Below are 27516 nucleotides of genomic sequence, written 5' to 3' on the forward strand. Positions count from 1 at the left end.
ACATTTAAATATCCAAAAAATGTAGAGAAGCAACACATTACTATCACACCTCAAGATAAAACAGCAAAAAAACAGAAACTGATCAAGGTGTAGAAAAGAAGCGTCAAGCCAGCATTATATTCTAAGCTGAGTACTTGTGCGTGAATATTCTTTATTGTGTTATAGTCTTTGCTTCTCTACAGTGAATGGCAAAGGTACAGATCCAGCATGACGCCATTAAGCTAAGTTCCTCGCATTATGACAATTCCTCACAGTTTTCCAATGGCACCAGCTTCTGACCAGTAGGAACGTGGACTGAATTTGGACCAGTCATGTGAAAGTGAAGGACACGGGCTTCTCCTGTGACTGCTACTCTCTCTGCATTGTTTCCATTGCAGCATTCACAAGGAACAGAACAACTCAAGAAGACAGTAACAATGAACACAATGCAAAGCAGCTCAAACAAACTGCAGGAAGCCTATTCTATGGCTGCCTTTAATTTCACTTAAATGATACTAATACAGATCACATAACAAAAGAAATTTAAAATTTCTAATACTGGGGTAAACAAAAAGTGAGCATATGATGGCACTGTTTTATTTCAGGTACAGAAGGGCTCTGTTGTACTTGGGGCATAGAATAACTGAGGGTATTAACATCTATTCCCTGCTTACCACAGACTTACTAAGGCAACTTTGGGCAAGTTACCATCTCTGCTTCATCAATGAAATGGAGATGGGATTTTTCTGCCTCATAGGCAAGACAAGAATTAATGACTATAAACTGCCTGAATAGTCAGGAATTTTATATTAAATATTAAAATTAACATAAAGATTTTTAAACAGGTAAAATGTAAAAGAAAAAGAACCCCTTCCACTAACAAATTCTGAGCTATTACCTAAACTATATATAAAATCCCTCTAGAAAGAAAGCATGAATCCATTTAATTACTTCCTTAACTTGTGAAGTTTACTTATTATTTCCTGCCCTCCAGAGTATACATGCAATTCTATACATCTTTCCATAACAGTAAACAGCTCAAAAAGTCTCCATGACTGAACAAGCACTGGTCAAACATGAGAGAAGGGCTTGTTTGTGCCTGGGAGCATGGAAGGCAGAAAGAAAAGGAACAATTAATTAAGACAAACCAGGTTACTAAGGAAGGCACTTATTAAAGAAAAAGGAACACTTGCAATAATTTATTTCCTCTTCCTTTACTTCTCAAAGGCAAGGGAGAAGAGGGATTTTCTGGAAGATGGAATGAGGTCAAGGAGTTAACCCATACATATTCTCATCAAGACCTTTCCAAAAATAACAAAGTATAAAAGGAAAGCTTTTTTCAAGGATCATTCAGTCAGTCATACCTGATATGAAACCGAAAATATGGAATGTGACTAACCTGTAACAGTACGATGTGAGCCTTTAAATACAGGAATAAAAACCTGAAACAATCCATAGCGCATCAACAGAGCATGTTAAAAAGGGAGTCAGCATCCAAGAGTAAGAAAGACAAATAAGGAAGAAAAGGAGGAAAGATATATGTCTAAGTTTTAGCTTAAAATGCTTGGTAAGTTCAAAGTACATGAGCAGTAAAAAAAGGATTAAGAAAAACAGCTTAATGCATTATTGGGAAACACTGTAGGTTTAGGGGCAGGGTTGAGAGGATTAGTTCTTCCACACTTGTATTTATATACAGGCACCTGAATTTGAGAAAATGGAGCTCCCTCAGTCCTCCAAAGGAAGCAGAAGTAGAGGGTGTCACAGAGGTAGGTTGGTGACATCAATGGATACTCTGTGCAGCCTAAAATTTAAGGGTGAACTTCAACCCCATTGTAACTTATTTTTATACCGCAGTTTTCCTGCAGAAACGAGAAAGTTGTGTAGGATAAGAGTAAGAAGCAACTAATTCATATTAAATTTAGATAATAAACTTTATGGTGACAGAATCAATATTTTCTTTCTGAAGTTTTATAATGCCTACTGTAAAGAGCCCAGGAGTCAATCAGTATTAAATATAAACTTAGCAACATTAGGAAGGGTTAACCAACACCCCAGTATAAGTGCTCTTACATGAAAAATAAAGAATTTACAGTTACTTTGTGGGCAAGCCCTTATCAATATGTCATAGACAACACCAACAAACATCTACAGTACAGAAGATACTACAACGAAGTTTTGTAATAAGAACACCTGGAAGCTTGTAAGGTTCTCTGACTTGCATGCACTATAAAGCTTCTTAAAAAAACCCCAAACAACAAAGCACCCACAAACAATAATTTCCCAATGAAAACGTGAAACTACACAGGCCATGACAGGTAGCAAATTATGTACTGCTCTCACTTGTGTGTGCATTTTCATTAACATGCTTACATGTTGTTGATTATCAAATATTAGGGTTATGCCTGTGAAAATAAAAATACGAATCTTCAATTTATGCCACTAACACTAAACTTACAATATTAATTTGCCTAGAAAAATAATTTTTAAAAGCATGCCTGTAAAACAAAACATATATTTCTGTAGTTAAGAAAAAAAAATTAATAAAAAAATAAATCAAAACTTCCCTAACATGTGCTTCATTAAATTCATTCTTGTATACAATAGAGAATAAATTAAAAGGTAAATACTGTGAATACTATGCTCTCCAAAGAGAGAAGATAGACACAAAACTGGATTATATAAACAGTTTGGCAACCTACATACTACATTTGAACTTTGGTCAGAAACATTGGAATTGACTTCTCATCTATTTATATAAACCAGATGCCAAACAAATTATATTTAGTATTACTTTCTGCATGAATGGTAGCTATCACATAATTAGGTTTCCTGAAGTTCAATAAAGTTTAGCAACAGAGTTTAGCAGATGGCAAAACAGAGACTGAAAAATTGTCAAAATTATGTTAATTTCCAAGTTCCACCAACCTAGTGAAAAGAGCAGTAAATGTTCTGTAATTACTGTATTTTCAATGGTTCAAAAACTGCCCCTCTTTTTAAGCTCAATAAGCAATTTAAACATACTGGAAAGAGCAACTTCATTTACTGAAAAGAATGCAAGGGAACGTAAGAGTTGATAAATATTATGGGGAAAGAAACATGTATCAATCCCTTTGACTTGCTCAAAAGCATTCTTGCATCAAATTTGATATATTAAGTCTTTTTCATATCTTATCATAAAACTTTAGCTGCAACATGCAAATGTATAGCCATGGCAGGCGATCCTTCACTTTCAAAGTATCTGTCAAGTTCACACCTCTTTGCCTTATCCGGGACACAATTAATCATGCAGCAGCTGTGAATTTAAAAAACACAGTTGTGACACACAATAAATCCTTGTAACTTGGCAACACTGGGTGTATATGGGTGCAAAGGCTTTGCTAACACACCAGAGTAGCCTGAGTTCTAGAAACTGTGCAGTTACATTAGTGCAGCTCTCCACTCCGTCTAATTGACCCACAACACTAAGATGGCTATGTTATTCCACGGTCTATTTTATAACATACTTAATATGACATATACAAGCTACCAACTCAATAAGCAAAATTTAAGGCACACTTTGTGTCTGTGCTTTGATTACAAGCTCGTGGAACAGCAATTCTTCCTAAATGTCTGAAAATCAGTTTGCACATTCTGAATACTTTCATAAGCTGGTGTTTTCGGCAGAAGGCAATCCTGTGAGATATTTTAATTCTTTGTACATTGTCCCTGACTATATAAGTCTATTATCCAATTTATAATTCTTCTGTCTAAGTTGAAAGAACACACATCAAGATGCACCGAAGGGACAGAACAACAAAAAAAATCATGACCACATAAGAACAATGAACTGTAAGGTGATTAGTATTTTTAAATTGCTACTGCTAAATATATAAAATGAAAGAGATAGTGAGCGATTCAAAAGCAAGTGAATATGAAAGTAAGAGAGATAAATGGACTTAGTTTTCCTAAATTCAGGATGAAAAAGACTGGTAGTACATTGTCTCCTCCTGTCATTAAATAAAGAAAATTGTAATCTGTACTCTAATCCTCTTAAGTTCATCACAGGACCACACAAAGACTGACACAATACATATTCCAAATACATCAGCAGATGCCGTTGTTCTTTACTCCAATACTGAAAATGAAGAGTTTTGATTCAATGATAGTAATTTAGAAGACTTCCATGTGTTTTTGCACTATTATGGTATGGAGGGCCACAGGCCAGCAAAAATTTTTTATTTCACCACAAAATAAGCAAATAACAGCTTCTTATACCACTATTTCCACCATGACGTTTTCATTCTGTGTTCTCATCCTGTTTAAGCCTGAAACCTCTTTGTCCCCTTGTAAAAGCACGGGTGTTGACTGCACAAATTCAATCTCATTTTTTTTTCACTTGCAAACAATAATCAGAAAGAATAACACTGTAAAAATTCCATAACAATTTTGATTATTAAAATAAATACCAAGTTCTGTGAAGATCAAATCAATAACTTAAAAAAAAAACTCAACATTTTTATTTAAAATGAAAAAAGTGACAACATAGCATATTCTAAACCTCTCACCTTTAAAACTGCAATTTGGTCAATTAGTGGCTGATTAGGTTCCATTAAATGTTAACACAGTACTACATTTAAATTACTCTGCCTAGGCGATTAACAAAGACAAAGAACCACTAATATTAGATCAGCCACATGGCCAATATTATTAAAATGCCCAAATTAGTCTTCTACTCCATTCCACTTCGAGTGCAGCTTCTCAGCAGTCTGCCAGGAGCTGCTGTCCTTCATTGCTCGATAATGCCATCTGACAATGGCCCACACCACCTTCTATGATGAATTCAAGTGCTCTGAAGAAAGGGCTCACAAAAATGTGCATTTTTAGCAATCTGCAAGCAGACAATATGCCTTCAGCTCCTTTGGTTTTAATAATGTTCCCTTTGGAAAGTGAATCAGTTGAAGACTGTTCCAATAAAAAAGTAACAGTAAGTCATAGTCTAGACAAGGCATAAACCACTGTCTATACAGTTTGTGACAATGTCCTTGTTTTTCTCTCTTCCACACTTTTCTTCCAAAGACCATGCAGTGAAGGGATTTTGATTTTATCCATATTCTTACTGTAAACATTAAGAAATATACCAAGGACAACCAGTAAGCCTGACCACACGTACCTAAAGGGGAAGGAGAGGAGGGGGAAAAAAAAGTTACCATTAGCACTTACCCATAGCAATTACATACCAATATTTGTGGATTAAACAAAAATAAAGCCCTTGCATTAAGGAGAGAAGAGTTTAAGGGAACAAAACCCCCACAAATTAGTGGACTCTGAGAAAGAATTTGCTTGAATTTTTATTATTACTATCCTTCCACCTTTCCTTTTTCTGTCCTGGTTGGAGAGCTTATTAAGATGCACTTATACTTAAATAATAACTAAATAGCAGCTGTTCTTCCTCACATGAATGAAGTAGTCCTTAGAGTTTTAGCTGGAGTAAATTCTATTTGGGCAATTGGCTGGAAGCTTTGTTCTTAAATCTCAAATAAATTTATACATAGCAATAAAATTGAATTCTATTTTGTTTCAAACCAGAAGCAATTAGGATCAATGTAGCAACTTAGCCGCATTTTTCAATGTAAGCTCCTTCTTGAAATTAAGAAAAGGGAATAAACTCAAGCTCAAAAATCTTGCCATTCAATATATCAAGATAATAGAAGCTTGAAGTTAAAAGTGCTAGTTAAGAACTCAAACCTGAGCTCATAAAAGGGAAATAATACTGTAACGGAGAAAATGCCTTCCTTTAGCAAAATCTTCCTCCACAGAGGAAGTTCCCAAACAATTTATTAAGCATCATAAGCATCTAAGCACTAGATAGAAGATTTTTCTTTAAAAAAACAAACAAACAAACAATATGAACGCATGGAATAACTTGTCTTCCAGATCTTTAAAAAAAATGAAACTACTTCCTCCAACAGCATTAGCCAGTCAATATTTACAGCAGATTGCCAACAGTTGTAGAATATATTAAATTAAAAACATTAAAGCCTGAATATGATTAATTACTACTGTTATATGATCAAGGACATAATTTTTACGAAGCACATAAAAGCCCATTTAAAATTATAAATACTTACTGGAATGTGAATGGCTTTGCAAAGAACAAAAAAGAAAGCACAATGGTCATTGCTTTTCTTCCTGTTGTTACTACAGAGGAAAACAAAATATTTATTTTAAGAATTTTGTTACTGCAAAAGAACATGGTCTTCAATATTAGTAGATAACTTCATTACATAATGAAGTGTCTGGCTAAAATTATTATCATCCTTGGTGCAATACCAGCCTGCAGATGCACCAGTCTAGTGCAAAAAAAATAGGCCTAGAATCACATGCTATTTGAAACAAGTATGACTGCACAAGTAGCATCAGCTCCAGCCACAGTATCTGCAGCAGAGAAACTTCCAGAACAAGACTTGCTATTTAATAACTTCACACTAATCAGTTCACAGTATCTGAACGCAACAAATATTCCTTGCAAGCAACTGATGGTATAACCTAACCTATTAAAGCCCAAGAAAGTGGTATCACAATTCGGATACATCAAACTTCTTGCCATGTCCGTCTCACATTATCACAGTTCAGTGATGTTTTGGGCTTTATTTTTAAGTGAAATGGATCAGTATCTGGCCATTCTTTTGAAGTTACTGAAAATTTACCTAGCGGTGCAAAGAAATACAATTTTGGTTAGAAACCTAACAAACCAAGGATATCTGACTTCAATGATTACGCATTAGGAAGTTTTCATCAAAGCCATTGAGATCTTCTTCTATATGTGATCTTGTCACTAGAAAGAATCAATTTTATAAGAAGAGTTGAGAACACAATCCTGTTACCAAAACGGAAGTTAACCCTCTAGGTTACTCTCAAATTACCTATAGTTCAAATAATTATTTGAACAATTTCAGTGGTATCTGCCACAGACAATACAGTGTTGCTAGCAAATTGTGTACTAGGAAATCTACACAGTTTATCACTGAAAGAAAATCAATAAATGAGTAAAAATTATAGAATCTATTTTAAAAAAAGCACCCCAAAACAACTAACAATGGGGTCAGGTGTAGAAGTTTAGTGATGAAGGCGTTATACCATAGTGCAGGATTCTCACTTAAGAAAGACCCCAGTACCATTGCCTGCAGCAGAAGAAAACTACGCTTTTTATCAATATAAAATGTTTTGCTTACCATGAAGTGCTTTTACTATACCATACTGGAAAGCCTTACTTACAGGGCTACATCCACATTAATCTTACTAACATTATGACAAAAGGCACTAGTGACTACTGATGTTTTTTCATGTTCTTATAGCTAGTAAAGCAAGTTTTGTACTCTCCAGATCTCCCCCACAATTTGCTTAAAAGCATGTTTCATTGTGGAAGAAACAGCCTTCACCATTGCTTTATCTGCCAATCTCAACTTTTTAGTAACCATTTTCTTTATATCTTAAGAAATGCACGTGCATCAAAATAAAATTATTTTCTATTACATGAAAAATTAAAGGAGAATGAAAAAGAAAATTGAGTTTTAATTAGAAAACAGTTTACAGATGAATAATTTAAAAAATGGTTGAATTACTTCAGTTTTTCTAATTACGATTATTTCTGTTCTTTCAAATCAGTTATTAATTAAAATATTTATGTAACCATTTCCTTCTAAATTAAGTGCCTTTTCTTCATTTTCCCAATTAAGTCTGATAATTTCTCATTCTGCTAATAGAAATACAATTTTCATTAAACTCTTTCACCCCACTCCCCCCAAGAAGGGGGAGGGTGGATGGGGGTGGGAGGGACAGTAATGAATGTGGTGTTCTTCCAAGGCACAATAAACATTTTCACATTGCTACAGGCAAGATGGAAAGGGCTCAAGTGTTACGATTGTCAAGGTCAGGCATAAGAAAACCTGGGAAGGATTTAAAACATTTTTTTGCACAATAAGACTTGGGTTTTTTTTAAAGAGCTATTCTAATACATGAACCAACCTTCTCATCTGGGCCAATTTCCAGTGATAAGATGTATTTAACTTCATTGAAAACAAGCGTGAAACAGGAGTGCCACAGAGTCAACAATTAATAGGAGAGCAAAGTATGCAGTCCTCAGGCCAGAAAATAACTGTCTGTATTTTCCTCTCCACTACTGCAAGGGAACTACAGCATCACCTGACAGAAACCAGCTTTTAGGGCTAGAGGGAAGAGAGGAAAGTAGCTCCATGGTATCCTCCAACGGGCCCTTGCAACCAATGTTTGTAGTTTTAAGAAAAGGTAACCTGAGTTACCTGAGTCTAGTGCAACTGTTCTTGACATACTAAAGTAATGACTACATGAACGATAGAAGCCAGACGGGAAACCAATGATTTCTGAAAAATACATTTTAAGATTGGAAGTAACAATTTTGTACTAACAATTTCATGTAGTTGCAGTTGTGTATAATGAAAAATAATAATTTTAGGGACAGGGTGGAAATAGGTGTGCAGAAAGATGCTGAAAAATGATCCAGTGTTGCGACTTTTCCTTTAGTGCTGTTACATACATAACAAATGTTAACATTACAATTAACTGTTGTTAAAAGATGGCGGGATCATTTCCTCTTATTTCAACAGCTGAGGATATTCCAATATGTAAACACTTCAGTCACTTGACTGTTTCACAAACTTACAAAGACAGAGGTTAAAGGCATTCACTTGTAAGAGTTGTCATTTGGCTGCAGCTACCTTTGCCGCAGTCGAGTAATGCCACATACTAAAATATGCCATGGCCTCAGAAATACTGAAGCAAACCACAATACACTAGTACAAATAATTTTTAGGTCATAATTTGTCACATCTGTCTTACTAGCAATTCCTTTGATTTAATAATTTTCTATACTGCTTCTTCCATTAACAATCTCGGGCATACAAAGTATCAACAGGCTCTGAACACACATCCTTTTCTGAAAGCACTAAAGATATCATCTGTTCATACCTGTTACAGCCAGAAGGGCACCAAAGATTTTAATCAACGCTAGAACAAAGGATATGCCAAAATACCCAGTCAAGGAGAAAAGGAATGCATAACCGTAAGTCTGAACTGGATGCTGCAACAACAACAAAAAAAGCCTGTTAGGAATACGTAAAACAAACGCTTAGGTACTGCAAAGTTACATAAAACTACAGACTTTAATCAACTGCTTAAGCAATAATAAACTGTTCAACAACGCATTCATGCAAAGATCTTTATTTAATTTTAGATAAATACTGGAAAAATAATAATGAAATCATAAGCGCCTAAGTCTGGTCCTATGATTTTGTTTTGCTTTTTAAAACATCACCCTATCTTATACATCAAAGACTGCAACTACTTACTAAATGTATGAATTATACCAGTCAACCAGTTTACATGATGAAAATATAACTTCAGAGAAGTGATGAGATTTTCTAAACCATGCAGAGCAATGTTTTCCAGTGAGGTTGTTCATAGAAAAAAGGAAGTTTTTACACCTACCTTTGAGCAGAATGTTACTGCAGGGCTTAATCCACTAGTGCATATTAATCCAAATAAAATATACACAAAACCTATCGAATAGGAATACAAAACCTAGAACAGTTTAAAAGAAAATAATTACCAGGTTATACTATACAAAAGGACAAAATTAAATTCTTTCAAATGTTTGGGCCTATTAATATATTTAACTTCTCAGAGTTTAATTCGCTGTGTTTGAAGGTATTTTTACTAGTATTTCTATAATAGCTGATGTACAGTGAAAAAAGAAGAATAAGTGTTAGAGACATTCTTCCTATCCATATCTACATAAAAAAAGCTTTGTAAGCTAGTCAATAATATACTGAAGGTCAATGTTGCCTTTGGTAAATCCTTCAAATTCAGGATTTCATAGCCTAAATAAAACTTCACACAGCTATATAACTTAATAGTTTGAATAACATGTTAAACAAATTTGATTTCACATGAACAATCTTTATGATTGTATAGATCCATGTTACATTAAATGTGCAAAGGGTAGCACATAATCAAATACGAACTGCCAGAAAAGTGTCTTAAGTTTCATCTGTATCACTCCAGTTCACATACACGGTGCACCTGCATTGTGGTTACAGGATATAAGGCTTTCATGTATGACCAGCTCTGGTCTAATTTAGTACTCAGAACAGACTTTACTGAGAAAACAGTTAAGCTCTTCATTTTTTCTGTACCATCATTTACCTCATAAATGCGACAAAAGAATCTTCATCCTATCTTTTTCTGTGTAGAGGCAACAACAAAAGTAGAAAGTGTCTATCCTCCTGTGCAGTGGGAGGTATGCAGCTGTTCGGGCAATGTTTAGTGACCTTTTCTTGTGAAAGAGGGAGACAGTGGACAGTGGACAATTATTCTACCCATTATTAAAAGCTAAAACATGCTGATTAACTGCACTTTCCAAGCTTAGCGCCATTAGAGGCCTATTTCTTTTGAGGCAGGTTTCATCAATTTTTTTTGTGTCATACTATCTCAATTATTTGCAAAAAATAAATTGAGAACAATGCCATGAGACAACTGAACACTAAACACTGCTCTATGAACACACATCTCAGGAACAGAAATGCTTTCAACCTCTTTAAAAAATAACGAGCTCTTATTTCATAGTGTTTATGCACATAAAAGTCTCTAGTTCTTAATTTGCCTCTGCATCCAGTTTTACTCCCAAACTACCAAAAGTCCTCAATTTTCACAACCAGGAATGAGCACTGCCTTGCTAGTTCCATTTTAGAAAGTGATGTGACACAAGTCACTTCCTTATTATCACACACAAGGCAAAACTAGGTGTAACTCTCCAGAGCAGTGGTTGCTACTTCAGCTGCTTTTCCTAACTGCTTAATCCATGTGAACTTCCCAATTCAGCAACAAGACAAAGATTCTGTGGATGACAGGTTCCTTTACTACTCAATTTTATTTCCAGATCATTGTCCATTAGAAGTGATCTCTGATTCAGAAGAACTCTTAAATTTTCACCAACAGTCTCAGGTCTAGAAAAATGATTTCTAAATTCTGCTTGTACTTCTGCATTGAATTCTCAAAAAAAAAAAAAAATCTGCCGTGTAATCTCTAGGCCTCAAACAAACAAAACCTTTGTATCCACTATCATTACATTCATTCTATACATGTAGTACAAGTATACAATATGAAGATCAACGTTTGTCAGACTAATGCAGAATAAAAAGCGAAGTGCTGGAGATACAGGAGCACTGCAGGTGCCTTCACTTAACAACTTTCAGATGACTTGGCAAGATGCTAAATGTGCAAGAAAACAGGTACAGACTGTACTTTGTTTTGTGTTCCAGACACTACAGCTCTAGATGGCAGTCTAGGGTCAGGTGAAGTCCATCTAGCTAAGATCTGTCAGCAGTCAATGGTAAATACATGAAAAAGCACAGAAGTGAAAAACCAAGAACACAGTGATGCTTTTCAGATACATACTTCCACTTTCCAGAAACTTGCAGCTCAAACTTCTTGAGCTGGGTCCAAGACAACTCTCCGCGGGGACAACTCTAGCCCTAGCCCTAAACCTAATTTTTAATGGCTCCCTGTGGAGAGTTGTCCCTTCCCATCTTAAGCCAACTTAAACCACTTTCAGACATAGATGAAACCTCCTTCTAACTAATTTTCCTCTCAGTTTGTGAAACTATTATCATAAATTAGAAACTACATTTTCTAGCTACATGTCAATTACATGCCAAATATCCAAATTAAATTTCAATTTTTTTTACTTGTGGGATAGTCACATGTCAGTTAAAATAAAAGATTTTCTTGCAATTACTCAAATTTAGAGAAAAAGATGCCAAATTAAACATGTTTTGTCTAACAAGAAAAAAAATTCAGACCATACAAACAGATATTCCAAATAAGTATAAAAAAATACTGAGCAAGGCTTTTTCAAAATCATGTATTTCCCGAATCAGGAACACACATATTCTGGCATTTAAAACATCAGAGTTGTACTGATTTGAAAAACTTAAAAAAAGGCTACTTCCCAAATGCTAGCATACTGTAAAATCAGAATTCTAGTGAAGTAAGAAAAGCAATGTGTTTCATGTAACACATGCTTATCTATACCAGAAGAACAGTATATATTTTTCAGAGATTAAGTATGTGATCATACAGAAAACACTCAGTTGATTTCAGGTCTGCAGGGGAGACAAAGGAATTGTGCCTAAAAATAAGTGGTTTTGTAGTCTCTACATACATTTCAAGTTGCACACAAAAAGAACCACCCTGAAAGGCTAAAAAACAAAACAAGCAAAACACTCCAAAAAGCCCCCAAACAACCCCCCCCCTAATAATAATAGACCAAGACCCCTTCTTGACATATGCAAGAGAAAAAGTAGATTAAGTTTCATGTTTTGTCATTGTATGCCTTGCCTATGAGAGAACACATTATCTTAAAATCGCAAATCTGGTATTTACCATTTCTGAATTAGAACCATTGTGCAACTTCATAGCTTTTTCTTGTACATTTCCTATAACTGCATCTGCGCAGAGGGCAAGGGATATTAGGACCACACCTAATATAAGAAAAAAAAACCAAACAAAAAACTGTTCAGAATAATTATCAGCCAAGCAGAGTAGTGACGAAAACTACTCTGTACTTATCCTGACAAAAAAAAAACCCAAAAAACAACCTTTCAGGAATAGAAAAATACACCATCCATATACAGATTTTTCTAAATATCAGCAAAACTATTTCATTATACTAGTATAAAGCAGTGCCCACCCCCATTCCCTCCTCCAGCCAAGCCCTGAGCACTGTGTCTCTCTAAATTTGATAGAACACCTGAACATTGCAATAAAGCTAGCAGTAGTTTTTGTAGTAACAAGAGTGAAAGAATGTCAACTGCATTTTTTTATGCATTTTTAATGAAGATAAACAACTAGAAAAGAACTGTTTTGAGTAGTTAACCCTAGATTATTTTTCCCAAAAATTTTGACAAAGACAAATAAAACAATTGCAAGAGGAGTCACAGTGGAAATCTTTAATTGTTGAAACATTAATTTTTAATAAATATAGTTCAGGTACAAACCCCATGGTTTTAGGTTACCATATTTGTTCACAATAAAGTCACCACACAGTCAATAATGTAACTGACTTTCCAATAATGAAAATAAGTAACAATTTATCCATGCCAGGCACCATTCATTTCCCAATCTCTAAACTTTGATTCTTTCACGATTGTAGCGACTGTTTTATTTAATGTTGCAAAAGTTAGAAATTAACAATGCACACAGGTTGAAATACTACTTTTCCTAAGTATATAATATTACAGAAGATATCAGTCATTAAAATCATATTTACTGTCTGCTCTCCTCTTAGCTCCTTAAAACATTTTGTCAGGAAAGAACGATGAGTGGAAGACTCGAGTAGAAAGAAGCAGCGTTATATTTTCTTAATATTCTTACTATCAGAGGTCTCCAAATACACATTACGATGGACAACAAGGAATATAAATTCCTGATGGAGAAAAAAATCCCAGCTCCCAGGATTTTCAGAATTGAAAAATCATAACATAGTTAAAGTCCAATGCAGTTTAAGGTGGCATCACCCTGATGAACTTCTGGATATATGGGTACTTCTAAACCACCACTTTTAGTTTGGGAACCATGTGTTTTCCCAGGCTAGACTTATGCAACTGAAGCAACAGAAAAAGACTCTTCATTACTCAAAGTTAACGGACGTGGGAAAAGGTATGTGTCAATGGAAATTACACGATAACCTGAATAACACTGGTTATGCTAAAGACCATCCTATAGTGATAATTGACTCCATGGACTCAGCTCTGGTCTAAAGATATAACAACATATCCAGCTCAGTAACAGCCTTGTTGCAGATCACTTCTGTAAAGTGACTGAGCATACGTCTTCATGTATTCTCCATCATGCTGGTTCCAGCAGTGCTTAACGGCCCAGGCACATCACTGGACAAAAATATGGGTTCAGTATTGCATTGAGATGAAAAGGTTACTTGGAATCTGAAGGGCAAGCGTGCATGAAAAGGAGGAATATAGGGAAAACATGCACAGTTTGGAGTATGAAGAGAAGAATTGTTCCACTCACTGTGACAGTATTGCACCTGCTGAGCAGCAGCAATGAAACCATGAACAAGATGAGTAACATTATGTATTATGTAAAGCACAAGCAAAAATGATTGGAAGACCTGGTCCTAAATTAGTTCTTAAAGAAATTAAATCTGGAGGCTTGCACCAACAGACTTCATCAAAACACTACACTGAATTGTATTTTACACTATTAATGTGATACTTGAAGTTATTAAAATACCAACACTGCTTATATAAACTATTAGATACTTAATTTTGTTCCTCAAACAATACTTCCTCACACCTGCAATCCCCACCACAGAAATGTGTTAATACTATTGAGTTGTTTGGAGTTTACCTGCCCATTAAGACCTCTTTAATACTCCACATTTTAGAAGCCTGTCATACATAAGATTAGAAGACACACTAGAGGTAGCTAACCAAGTAAAATCATCTTAAGAACATTGAAGCTAAGGACAAAACACCTCAGTCTGCAAAGGACTAAACTGCACCTGTACAAACTGTCTAGGGTGGAGGAACTTTCATGCAATTGATATTTTCTACTGTCTCTTCACTGAAAGTAGTTGATTTCCACTTATACCTGTAATACCATAACAGTGGAAGTATCCATAGCAGCAATGTTTTAAGACTCCCTCCTTCCACATGTCCTTCTCTTCTCGTTTATCTTTTCGAAGTCCTGTATCTATTATTCACAGCTATTTGGGATATCTACCCTTACCTCTCTAATTTGACAATACTAGGAGATGCTTTTAGCAACTAGCACCAGCTCCATCTTGAAAAGTATATATCTCTTCCTTAGTTACAAATATGTACCTGTTCTGGCAGAAGAGAGTGTCTGTTTTCATGGCTGACCTCTTTCTTTCATGTGTAAACAAAATCTGTGTAGATTCCTTTTTTGGCCCAGCAATACTGAGATTAGATTTCAAGAGCAGGGGGAAGCGGGCAGGAGGAGGAAAGAAAAGATTAAAAAAAAAAAAAAAGAAAACAACAAAAAGGATTTGTAAAATTGTTCATCCAGATAATATTTTAAGTCTGTTCATGCTCCATCTATAATATTTGCATCAGACCATAGATTATGTGTTTTGTTCAAATTCACAGTGTAGTTTTGCTCTTAGACCTATGAAATGTAAACAGCTTGTTCTTCAGTTAGTAGAAGTTCTATGAAATCATGCTAGAATCATACTGGTTTGCATGGAAACAGTTCTACATAAATGTGCATAAATCACTGGAACAAATTCAGGAATTTAGGGAGCAGTAACACAAAACTGTGACTTAAGAATTAACAGCAACTGAATTTGCTGTTTATGTTTTTCAAAGTTTCAATCTCCTTCTTTTTTATTTCTTTGAAGATAACTCCATGAAGATACAAATTTAAACCCTGCTTCTTCACTTTCAGTTCTTACTGTGTGATTTATATCAAATACATCATTTTGCAGAGTGAGCAAAGTTTGTAATAATTCTTATCACTGGTTTTAAGCTTTGGCAGCTGCATATTTCACCATATCTCTGCAATATTGAAAATCAGTACATTTCTTGAAGGAAGGGACCATCTATCTCCACAGTTCATCCAAGAGAATGAAAATCTCCACCTTTCCCATTATGAAAAGTTTCTTCTAGTTAAATTAAGCGATATGGGAATAAAATAAAACAGGCAAGAGGGAATAAAGAAATACAGAAAAAACTGCTTCTTAGTAGGTGACTAGGAGAATTTTGAGTCGCCTTTGTTAACAGAGATACAGGCTTTTCATTTTTAGTTGTGTATTCTATTTTCACAGAACTTAGTCCAAATGTTAGTGCTCTAAGCTTCAATATATACGCACTTGTTTGAAATGTTAAAAATAAATTAATAATGAAAGACAACCCTGTTTATTCTCTGAAGATGTTTAAAAGTCTTTATCTTGCAGTTTGCAGATCTTTGAGGCTGTCAGGACTTTGCTACATTTGTTGCACTTTACTCCAAATCATTATGTCAAAGAATCAACTTTACAAATCCTTTCAGAATTAAGTCAGAGCACGTATTTAAACAATTCAAAATTTACAGAACGAATATATTAACATGTGAATGCACTTAGATGCAATAGTCAAAGCCAGCTGTAATGATAACACATACCTATACACCAGAAAGGCTAGAATATAAATACCAATGTCACATTGTATCCAAAATGTATGTGTTCTTTTTCAAGTAGCCACATTATTACATCACACAAACTCATTAAATGCACAGCAAGATATATAATTTGAAGATTTTTGTGTAATTTATTCCACTAATAGTAGCACTAAAATTACATAAAAGGCATAAGAATTAATTTATGAGCCAGGCAAAAGGTATGTAAAGAGAACATCACTTCTTGATCCTTGTTAACACTAAATGAAATACTATTTTGTTAGGATAAGAAGTCTTTTCCTTAAAATCAAGATTTTGTTATCATATTAAAAAAAAATAATTCTAAATCAGTGCCTCCAGTATTAAGAAACCAAGGTTTCACAGTGAGCATCTGTCACAACAGTTCACAGAACCACACAGAATCATTAGGTTGGAAAAGACCCACGGGATCAAGTCCAACCATGAGTTGTTGGAACTCATCTCAGAATCTCAGAAGAAATATACACTAACAGTGGAATATTAAAAGGTTTTCAAGTTCAGTACTAATCCAAACACTAGCCAATTAAATGACATGGATTTTACGAATAACCAATTCTCCCTTGTCATTTGAGAAAGAAATTGAACTAAGTTTTTAAACCTAAGCAGGTTAAAATCTTTTCTTTAGTGCATGGGCACTGCAACTAAGAACTACAGCAAATCCCTGTGAGATCATCAATTAATATAAACCAACTGGTTCTGAAATGGAAAAAGACTTAAAGGTTTAACTAGAAAAGACAACAAACCTTTTGAAGCTCTAGAAGTATTCCTGAGAATGAGACATTTCAATCTAAAGAGTGGAATTTCCAGAAATTTTAAGAACCTAAAAACTAACACTTAGAATAAAGGACTTTTATACCATAGATACAGTTCTGCTAGCACAATGCTACGATGAAAGCTGCATTGTCTGTATGATATCTGAGGGGCACTCTACAAAGACCTCTCAGAACTTCTATGGAATGCTTATTGAAGGAAAATCCAAGCATTTTGTTCAACTCTAAAACATAATGTATCTTTACCTGTCAAGTTGAAGTTTGGTGCAACTGTGCTGTCAGCTAAAGTAAACCATATTAATCCGAGACTCATGCACAGGGCAGCAGACACGTCTGCAATATTATAACGTTTTCCTATAAAAGCAATACAAACAACATGAATGGACTGTTAATAATATCAGAATTCCATGTTTATCCTATTTAGTGGACTAGAAGGCAAAGGAAAAAATGTTTCAACGTCATTCTTTTACTTAAGCAGCAGAGTAAATGCTCTGGCCTTTCATGACTGGAATTTGTTTCTTCTGCAACAGCAGTTCCTGACATGAAGGAGGACCTTAACAGATACTACCTGATTCTTGTGGTCAGTTTTAGTTTTACTTCTAATGACATAAAGCACATGCTCCCTAACAAGGCACTACCTCAGCAACTTCAGGAAAGCTTAGACATCTTCTTAAGATTTTTCCCTTCTGCAAGACACTTGGGATGCCTTTAATGATTGGAGAGAAATTATTCCCAAACACTGACAGATGATTTGGGTACTTTTAGAACCCTACGCTGTCCCTTAGTCTGGGAGATTAGATGAGGAGCAGGGTGGAGAAAGAGAGTAGGGTAATGAAAAGGCAGGAGTCAGTATATCTTGTTTGAAATAACACATTCCTTTCCCAGGAGCTGTACTTTCAATGTAATCTTTCAAGGGAACAATTTTGAACTGATTTTTTTAAAAAAAAGATAATTAAAAAAAAATCACAGCTTCTGAGAATATAATACTACAACACCACAATATATGGTTTCACAAAGCTTTAGCAGAATCCAGTCTCTCTGCATTAAAATGACTCCTAACAAAAACTAACCACTGTGCGTGCATGTGCATATGTAAACTTGTAACCTCCTCTGAAAGTGCAGCCTTCTCTTGCAACTAGAAGGCCAGAATTAACTACTGATACAGAAACATATCATCCTAGATTCTGTTCCATAACACTTGCCCATACAGAGCTTTAGTGACTTAATGAATACTTGTGTAATAAACAAAGAGAAACTTTTATAATATATTATATTATATTTCTAAATGTAGAAATACTGAAGTATGTTTATTCACATAACTACAGTCTTTATCTGTTGTTCTCCACATCCCTTTTTTGGTTCTTGGAATATGAACTATGACTTCAGGACTAGTCAAAGACATGTAAAGTCAGGTGTATTTCTGATTAAATGTTTAAACAAAATCAAGGCATTCTAATCAGGAATTAAGATTTTCAAAGAAGAAGAGTAAGCATATGAAGCATTTTATATAGAATATAGAAATATAGAAATATATATATGGAATATAGAATAGAAATATAAAATGCTTCATATATGAAGTGATTTGATTTAGAAAACAAAGTTAGATTACTTAAAAATTAAGAAAGCCTGCATAAAAATGAAGCCTTGCAAGTGACCTTCATGACTTTTTTCCCCACATTTTCTGTTCATCTAATTGTATTTGTACGTTTTCTGAGAAGATTATTCAGAAACTCACATTTTATCTTCTATAGGAAAAATACTACTTGTCCCTCTATCTAAGAAACTCAGTGGAATTTAACAAAGTACAGGATTCCATACATGAATGCCTCCCAAAGCAACAACAAAAAAATCATCTAATAGCAAGACTAACACTTACCTTGTATAAAAACCCCACCTATCATAACTGGAATCAGCTTACAGCATTTGAAGATGACTTGAGTAGGGTAATTCAGATATCCTAAAGAGGTATTTGACAAACCCATAGTTCCCACTGTTAAAAACGCTATTATCATGTAGGTTTTGCCAGGAATTCTACAAAATATAAACATACGAATCTTGGTATTACAGACTTATCTAGAGGAGATTTAGCTTGGAAAATTTAGATAAAGGAATGTTTGTAATACAACCTGTCTTTCTCTCTGAATTTCACTCTATAATAGAAATTTAAAACCACGTATCAAGGACTGATTTCAAATTTCATTTCTTTAAATTACTGCTAACAGACAGTATCCAAATACAAGACAATAAGAACTTCATGGCTCAAGTATTCAAGCAGTAGTTCTTCAACCTCCTTCTGAGAAGGCATGTTATTTACAGAAGAACAAAGACAGGCTTCAGGTTATTTGTCAAAAGAAATACAGTAGTTGGTATGCCAAGATATCCTGAATCTTAGTCCTGCCATGGTCACTGTGACCATTTTTTTGGTCAAGTTTCCACACAAACATAAGCATTTTTAAAATTTTAGAAAGTTGAAAAAAGTAACATTGTTTTAAAAAACTCAATAGAACTAAGAGAGAAGTGATTTAGATATTATGAACGGAAGGGCTTGTTGAACATTTTCAGATGTATTGTTTGCAATTTGATGAAATCATCACCTGACAACAGATGATCCAACAGCAATTTTTAGCAATCGCTTTGCTCACTTTGTGATGTGAAATTTTGCAGTTATTGTTGTGCATATGTTCAGCTATTTTTTATGCATACTCAGAGCCACATTAAGCAACACAAGGAGATATCTTGCCGTAACCCTGTCTTATCCATAACTTATTAGGGGATGTAGGCATACTCTGAGGGATGCAAGAAAAATTTAAAATTTAAGAAACTGATGATTCAGCATAAAACTTAAGAAATACTTTTTTTAATGTCTACAAAGAGATACATAGGTTATAAATGTATTTTACATATCATTTTCTAAGATCGACATTTCCAACATAACTTCTGTACAGGGTAACGCTGTGTAATCATTAGAAAATATTTGGTAATTAAAATCAAAATACTGGTTACAGAACACTCAAAAGATAACTGTAATATTATCTGATGCATCTAAAGAAGCCAGATATCTTGAAATATAAGCTGTCAATGTTTAAAATAAAAAGAATAATTTATCAAAGTTACGTTGTTTGGCTACAAAAGAATCCTGTTACTTAAAATCAGTATATGCAAAGTCAGGTTGACTACATGTAAGGAAAACTAGTTATGCTCAACTAGGATGTAATGCTTTAAAGCAATTTTAAAATTGATGTACACCATGACAGCCTCTATCCAAGCTTCCAGAGGGCCTCAATCCACAGTTTGCAGAGTCTGTAGTTGGGCAGGAAGCCACAGGGTGGCCATGCTGAGTCAGATCAAACTATTGCATATCCATACGATTCAAGACAGCAAGACTCTCCTTGGTCAACTGCAGTGAAAACGCAGAATTTTGTGGCAGGGCGTTATGAGTGTTATCTTAAATGAAAAATGCAAAACCTAAGCACATCCTTTAAAGCAAACCTACACAACCACATGGCAAACAGAGAGCAGATCTCTGACACTCTCAGAGATGCACAGCATGTTAGAGGAACCTCTCAGTGAGGAGGTGCCAATGCTTGAGGAAAACGTATTCAGTGACAGATCACTTCAAGTGCAGTTGGCCCTATTCTAGATGCGTAGACTCAAGTCAACAAGACTACTTACAGGACTGAAATCTAAGCAAGTGCTTATAAGATATTTTCTAACATTGTCCAGTAAACTGACATTATTTAACTATGGAACTCCTCCCATGTCTCACTGTACTCACATTCAAACAACAGAAGTTAAATATACCATAAATATCAAATGCTTCTGATTTGATGGATAGTGGGTAAAATGCTTGGAAAAACACATACCTTCTCCTTTTGTCCTGAATCAACTGCAATTCTATTAGTCCAAAAATGGAATAAAATCCAAACTGCACTAAAGTGAGGTACCAACCAAAAGGTTTAAAACCTTCCACTGAAAATATCAATTCCTATAAAAACAAAAACCCACCAAGGTCACATTCATACACTGAAATATTACATCAAAAAAAATCAAGATTTTTTTATTTCATGTACAAGTAAATCTAGCATTTGCAGCTGCTGATTATTAACTAGAATTTACCTGCCCCATGTAGCTTGCTAGGCACTGAAAAAGACAATTTAGTTTCTCCAAAATGCAATAAGAAAATTTACTGCTGGTGTAAATCCAGTGAATTGGATTGATTCATAAGTGAAATATACTTCACCCATTAATATTTATCACAAATTATAGATGGTTTTCTGTCTGTTTTTAGTTTATTTATTTCAGTAGACTGTTTCCACTCAGAATTTATAAATACCTCACACTAAATTAAATACAAACTCTCTCTAACAGACGTATTTACTAGTACTTTTCATCTCGCAGGAATGTGTCCCTAATACTTTGATCACCTACATTAAATAGCACTTGTGAGCTTATAAATTTGCAGGCTGTATGAACATTTAAAACTAGAGCAATTTGTTATTGGAAAAATACATGCACTGCATAACAAATTATGTAGATATGTCAGTTACAGAAACAAAAGCTACCTAATATTTTCCTTCTTGAGATGCTGCTTTCAATTACTGATAACTCTGTTTAACTCCTTGGAAGTAACTTTATTTTAACAAACTTTTCAGCTGTTTTAGAAAACTCCATTGCAAACATGGCAATTATCAACTTTTTAAATTGCTGCTTTATTGAGAAGACTCACTGAACTTAAAAAATATTTTAAAGGAGAACAGAAACATAGCTGCTCAAGATAGAAGAAAATAGGTTAGCAGGAGAAAAGTTAACTAAAACAATATAAACGTTATGCTTCTGCTTAACAAATAACCATGGCACGTGTTTCAGCTCTGTCCTGGAGGGAGAACATAGAGAACAATAGAATGCTACTGCTGTACAGAACTCGAGGAAATCTAAAGGTCTCAACACCGATGAAGACATGCCAGTCTGTAGGGTTCTACAAGCTGATTTCAGAAGACTATGAAATCACACTTAAAAACTACAAAATCAAACCAATATTGAAAGCTATATCTTGCAAACAACTAAAAGATCAATTTATGATTTTAAGTCCAAATGAACCAAACCCTAAAAGCTTGTGAACTACAATGGAATCTAACATACTATTACTTACCACTCTTGAATTTCAAAAGCTTGATTATTGCAATCAATATCTATTTTAAATGTATATAAATATTAAATACATACTATATTATTATGCTATTGAAAACCAAAAAGGATAGGCAGAATTGGCCTAAGGCAAGAGTTAATAGCATTTACCTGTAAATATCCATAGATTAGATAAAATATAAAAACTCCAGAAACACAGATGAAAAATTGAGTAGGTTTGTTAAATTTGCTGAGATTCATGCCAAGCACTACAACATCATCTACTGATTTGATATGAGGAGACATCGTTTGAGATTTGGAAGGTACACTGATGGAAATGTATTTTCTTGATGAAGTGAATTTCAGATCCATGATTCCTAGTTCGCTGCATTCGGTGCTACTGTTATCTCCTTTCTGCTCTTCACTTTCTTCAACCCCTCTGTCTGAAAGCTGAAAGGAACACTAAAGTCAGATAAGACATAACATACAACCTTTCAACAATAACAGTAACCAAATGTGACATTTATATGGAAAATATAAAGGTTTAAGAGTTTAGTTGAATTGTTATTATATTTATTATGGTTTTATATTTTATTTATATTGAATTATTTTATCCTTTCTAATGTCCAAAGTTAACCACAGTTAATATCTGAGGTCAAGAACACTTTATGAAAGCTCTTTTGCTTCACGTTAGAAGTAGCACTCCTACACACTACATAAAACCCCAAACCAACAAACCCCCAAACACCAGTTTCACAATAGCTCAAACTAGCCCTTTTATGTCAGTACTCACAGACTGCTTGCGAGAGAAGTGATGTCTATGATCAAATCACAATGAAAATACTGGTTCTGTCTACTTTACTTCATTTTCACAACGAAATATACCAGACTAGTCCACTACAGGGGAAGTCTTGCTAAAAACCACAGATCTGAGCCTATGACTGGTTACAAGTATGGAACTGGAAGAAGTTATCCTCTCGTTCTCACATTTATTCACTATTTCTCACAAACTTTGAGGAAAAGAACACGAAGATAGAAACAAGATGATTAAGAAGCCAGTCTCAGAAATTAGATTGGTTATCTGATGAGGTCTATGGCATGGCAGTCCCTTTAATATGAACCACATGCAGCCGTTTCGACATGTAATAGAAAACAAATTGGATAACTGAAGCCTGGAGAAGGAATTTAGCAGTTTAACAGACTGACAGGCAAATAAGTCTTTTCTCCAGCTCGGCAGAGTAAGATGTTTGACATTTTTTCTTTTTTCTTTTCAGCCTCAAGAAAAAACTAACTTGTCAGTCAGTTGTCCCAAGCTTTTTAAGTGTAGGCCAGCATCTAGTTTATCAAGCAGTCAGTAATTAAATTCTGTTTGTCTCAACTATTTAGTGGTCCATTTTCCCCACCTCAAAAATACTTCTCATGCATGTAGGAAGAATGTTTTCCCGCTGTTTTTAAATGGAAAATGTGCTATTATGTAAAAGCTACATCATGCAATAAACGTAGTAAATGTAATTTGCTTGGACAGTGATAGTTTATTACACAATATAAGAAATTGCAAGTTTAGCTGAAAAATGACCCATTAGTATAAAACTTGCAATGTGGTTATGCTTCCTTTCTTTTGATAAAACCTACTATCAGGCTGGAACAAGATTCCTATCAAAGTTCTGAAAGAATAGCTTGGGGACTATAACAGGAATTTAGGGATAATAATATAATAATAACAATTTGTGTTTAAATTCAGTTGAAAACAAAAAGATAGAAAGTTTACCCTTGTGGATTGTTAATTAATCCCAACATAAGGTGGCCACAGAAAAAACGGCAAAAGTTTAAGTAGACTTTTTTCAGTAGAAACAGAAAAGCATGGAGGAACAGATTGCCCATCTTATGACCTGAAATAAGATGGAAGTGTAACTTGTGTAGCCTAGCAAAACCTTGATGAAAGAAAACAGACTTGCTTTCAATGAAAGCATCACAGGGATTACCACTAAGAAGGAAAAAGAATTCTGATTTTAAATACAGCAGCATGAGAGCAAATAGGCACGAAATGATCATCAAAAAATTTACTAGAAATGACCTTTTCATCCTTAGACTATCTGTATTCTCAAGCACACTAAAAATGAAAGGAGGAATAATGAGCTGTTTTTAAGGTGAAATATGTGAAAAAAATATGTAGAGCTGTTAAGATTGAGTGTGATGACTGAGCAGTCACTTTTAGTTCTGTGTTTATAGCATTCCACCACTACGGAAAGCAGACTAAAGATACCTGCAAAAGTTACTCAGTGATTTTTAGTTGGTCACTAAACCACGATATGAATTAGTACTTCCTCAGAAGAACTGCAAGCAAAGTTGGGAGCCTTAAGTTCAAGCTTGAGGAGCAAACGACCATGAAAGAAAACCAATATATTTAGAAACCTATTAATTGCTGACATCTTAGCTGAACTTATATTTTTGTTGCCGCCTGTTCATATCTTTTCTGCCCAGTGTACGCTTCCTTTTGGTAGGCACACGGTATTTGTTAATGTCACCCTTTCTCAGCAGGAAAAAGAGCTGCGGAAGTAATTTGAGCCTCATTTTCCACCTAAGCTGAAACACAGAGTGAGGTGTGTACCCAGTGGAAGATGCAACCATGTACTGTCATGTGTGTTTCAAAAGTTCAAAATTGGAGTGAATTGTATAATGCATAGCCTTACACCTACATTTTCCAGTCTGGCCACTAATTTAGGTATTATTTGTGTAATACCTGTGTTAGGATCAGAAGAAGAGGGGAGAAGAAGCAGTAACAATGGCATTTATGTATTGGGTCTGGTTGGGATCGAGTGAAATTTCTTTACAGCAGCTTCTGTGGTGCGGTCTTTTAGCTCTCTGACAAAAAAATGCTGCTAACACAGTAACGTTTTAGCTGTTGCAGAGCAGACCTTATGCAACCTCAAGGCCTTTTCCCTGTCTCCCTCTGCCTTCCCTTCCAGTGAATACTGTGTGCAAGAGGGTGTGTGCGAGAGGGTGGGAGGCGGCATAACCAGAGAGATGACCCAAACTAACCAGAGATATTCCATGCTATCATGTGTCATGCTCAGCAACAAAAAGTGAGAGGAGATGGCATAGGAAGGTCAGCCATCTTTTACTTGGGAACTCACTGAACATCAGTTTACCTGTGGGAAGAGTGACTGCCTTCACATCATCTCCTTTTCCACACTTCCTATCCTTCTCAAACAATTTTTTTTCAACCTATACATTTTCTTGCATCTACTTTTCCTTTCCTTTTTCAGCATTCCTCTGGGAGTGCGAGGAAAGTGAACAAGCAGCTGTGTAGTGCTCAGCTGCCTATCAGCATTAACCCACACCACAATTAACACAATTTTTCCAATGTTCAATTATTTATATTCAAAATATTTCCTCAGGAACACCACCAGTTTTTACAATCTATCCATTTAGTTTCTTGCAGATTACTGAGTCTACTACTAAAGTAGTAAGAAACAACACTGATAAATCCAGTAATGCTGAAGGTGATCCATTAAGAAGAAAACACATAGTAATTGTTTTTTCTTTATTATATTCTAAGGGAAACAAAACCATTACCATGTTCAAGAAACTTCTCAAGGAACATTACTTAACAGTTGAAGAAACTGTAAATGTATGTATGCATTTGAAAAACTCTCCACTAAGTAATTTCACTACCAACAGTGACACAACTTTTCTGAAGTCCACTGTGACTTCTCAAGCTGTTAATTTTTTTAAGTATCAAAAATGCTATTCATCTTCTAAGAAAATCCCTCAAGCAATGCATTCCCCTTTTAGAAGCACATGCTGCAAACATCTGTTATATGAAGTGTTGGCTTACGAGCTGTCCTGATGAGTGTAAAATAGTATATTCCCCTACATTTTTCCTTCTCTGTGTAAAAATGTTAGTAACGCATTCTTTAGATCAAAGATTTTGTGAAAAAGTGCCCTATGCAGACAAGATTTTAACCTCACATGCAAGTAAAACATAGTGATTATTACACAAAAAAGAAGCAAGTGAACAAGTAACTAGAAAAGCAAAATTTCTTTGGCCTCCAAAAAAAGTTAATGACTAGTGCCAAGCATGGGAAAAACAGTATGAAGGAGCTAGGGCTTTTTTATTTAAGCCTGAAGTACATCCATGAAAAACATTATTAAGTTATTAGTGATGAATTAAGTTAGATCTGCAAGGGATGCTGACAAATCAAACAGTCATACATTTAACAGCGCTTTCTCCTTTCTGTCTCATTTTGACCTATGTCCAGGGTTCCCTGCTACAGCCTATACAGTATCAACGTTCTTTTTCCTCAGATTCCCTCAACACCTGTTTCCCTCAACTGTCATATTGTAGGGAGACTTAGAAGACAGCAGTTCAAGAATGAAAATCTAGTTTGGCAGAAATGAGCATCTCGGTACTTTGAGAAAAATTGCTCCTATGAGCCACGCAGGTTCCACACTGGCCCTGGCCAAGATCTATTTCCTTTAGAACCAATTCCACAAATGCTTGGTGGCACGACAGCACCTGGCACGGTAACCGGGGTGCTCCGGGTTACAGAAATCCAAACACATATCCATCGGAAAGCCGATCCGATCCTTTGCTTGGCGATACCTGGCTCCTGCCCCAGGGACAAAAGAGAGAAGGCAGACAGGGACCAACGCGATCCCTGAAGCTTCCTTGCTTCCCACTCGCCTGCGCTCCGCCCTCTGCCACCCCCCGCCACCCCGAGACTAGGACAGACGTGGCTCCGCCTGAGCGCTTGCCTGGGGCAGGGCTGGAGCCGAGGCTCCCGAGCACCAGCACAGGCCGCCGTTCCTCGTCCTTCCTCCTGCGGGACGCGACGCGTCGGTGCCCCCTGGCCCTCAGCGGCCCGGCGCACCCGGACACCGCCTCGCCCTCCCGCCACCGGGGCCTCCTGCCTCGGCCCCCGCGCTCCTCCTCACCGCCGCGCCCATGGCCGCCGCTCCCCGGGAGGCGGCCCCGCCTCCTCGGCCTCGGCGCCCCGCCCCCGTACCTGTTTGGCTGGGGAAGCGGAGAGGAGCGGCCGAGCGCCCACCTCTGCGAGCCGCCCCTGCGCCCGCCCGCCCCTCTCCTTCCGTCCGGCCTTCCCGCGCCGCCGGAAGTGGCCGCGGTGGTGCCAGGGGCCGGCGAGAACGCCGAGCTCATCGAAAAAGCGCGCCCTCGCCTCGGCGCTCCGCTACTGGGCCTGAGGGCGGGCGGGGACGGCCCCCAGACCCCACCTCGGCGCGCTGCGGGGTCACGTGGTCGGGATCCGGGGTCACGTGGTCGGGCTTCACGCTTGGGCTCTAAACTCTGCACCCGGGGGTCGGGCTTCGCCCTTGGGCCATGGGCTCCGGGCTTTAGGCATCGTGCTCTGGCTTCACCTTAGCGTTCACGCCCAGG

The 27516-nt window shown here is 36.1% G+C and overlaps 1 protein-coding gene across 5 annotated transcripts; it reads right to left on the minus strand.

The window, feature by feature from the left end:
• Positions 1-4456: 4456 nt before the first annotated feature.
• Positions 4457-27284, minus strand: SLC35B3 (solute carrier family 35 member B3). Of its 5 annotated transcripts, none has more exons than XM_069853687.1 (10): positions 27128-27284; positions 22290-22568; positions 20858-20979; positions 18871-19025; positions 17241-17348; positions 12436-12533; positions 9481-9573; positions 8962-9073; positions 6087-6156; positions 4457-5128 (listed from the first exon to the last, which is right to left on the minus strand). In XM_069853687.1, exons 2-10 carry the CDS (start codon positions 22488-22490, stop codon positions 4978-4980), a joined length of 1110 nt encoding a protein of 369 aa, XP_069709788.1. In that variant the 5' UTR covers positions 22491-22568; positions 27128-27284; the 3' UTR covers positions 4457-4977. The 5 variants fall into 5 exon arrangements, with proteins under 5 accessions (XP_069709788.1, XP_069709784.1, XP_069709789.1 ...); XM_069853683.1 differs by lacking the exon at positions 27128-27284 and adding an exon at positions 27057-27098; XM_069853688.1 differs by lacking the exon at positions 27128-27284 and adding an exon at positions 26877-26898.
• Between the last annotated feature and the right edge of the window lie 232 nt (positions 27285-27516).

This window comes from Phaenicophaeus curvirostris, chromosome 3, assembly GCF_032191515.1.
Source record: "Phaenicophaeus curvirostris isolate KB17595 chromosome 3, BPBGC_Pcur_1.0, whole genome shotgun sequence".
Classification (NCBI taxonomy): domain Eukaryota; kingdom Metazoa; phylum Chordata; class Aves; order Cuculiformes; family Cuculidae; genus Phaenicophaeus; species Phaenicophaeus curvirostris.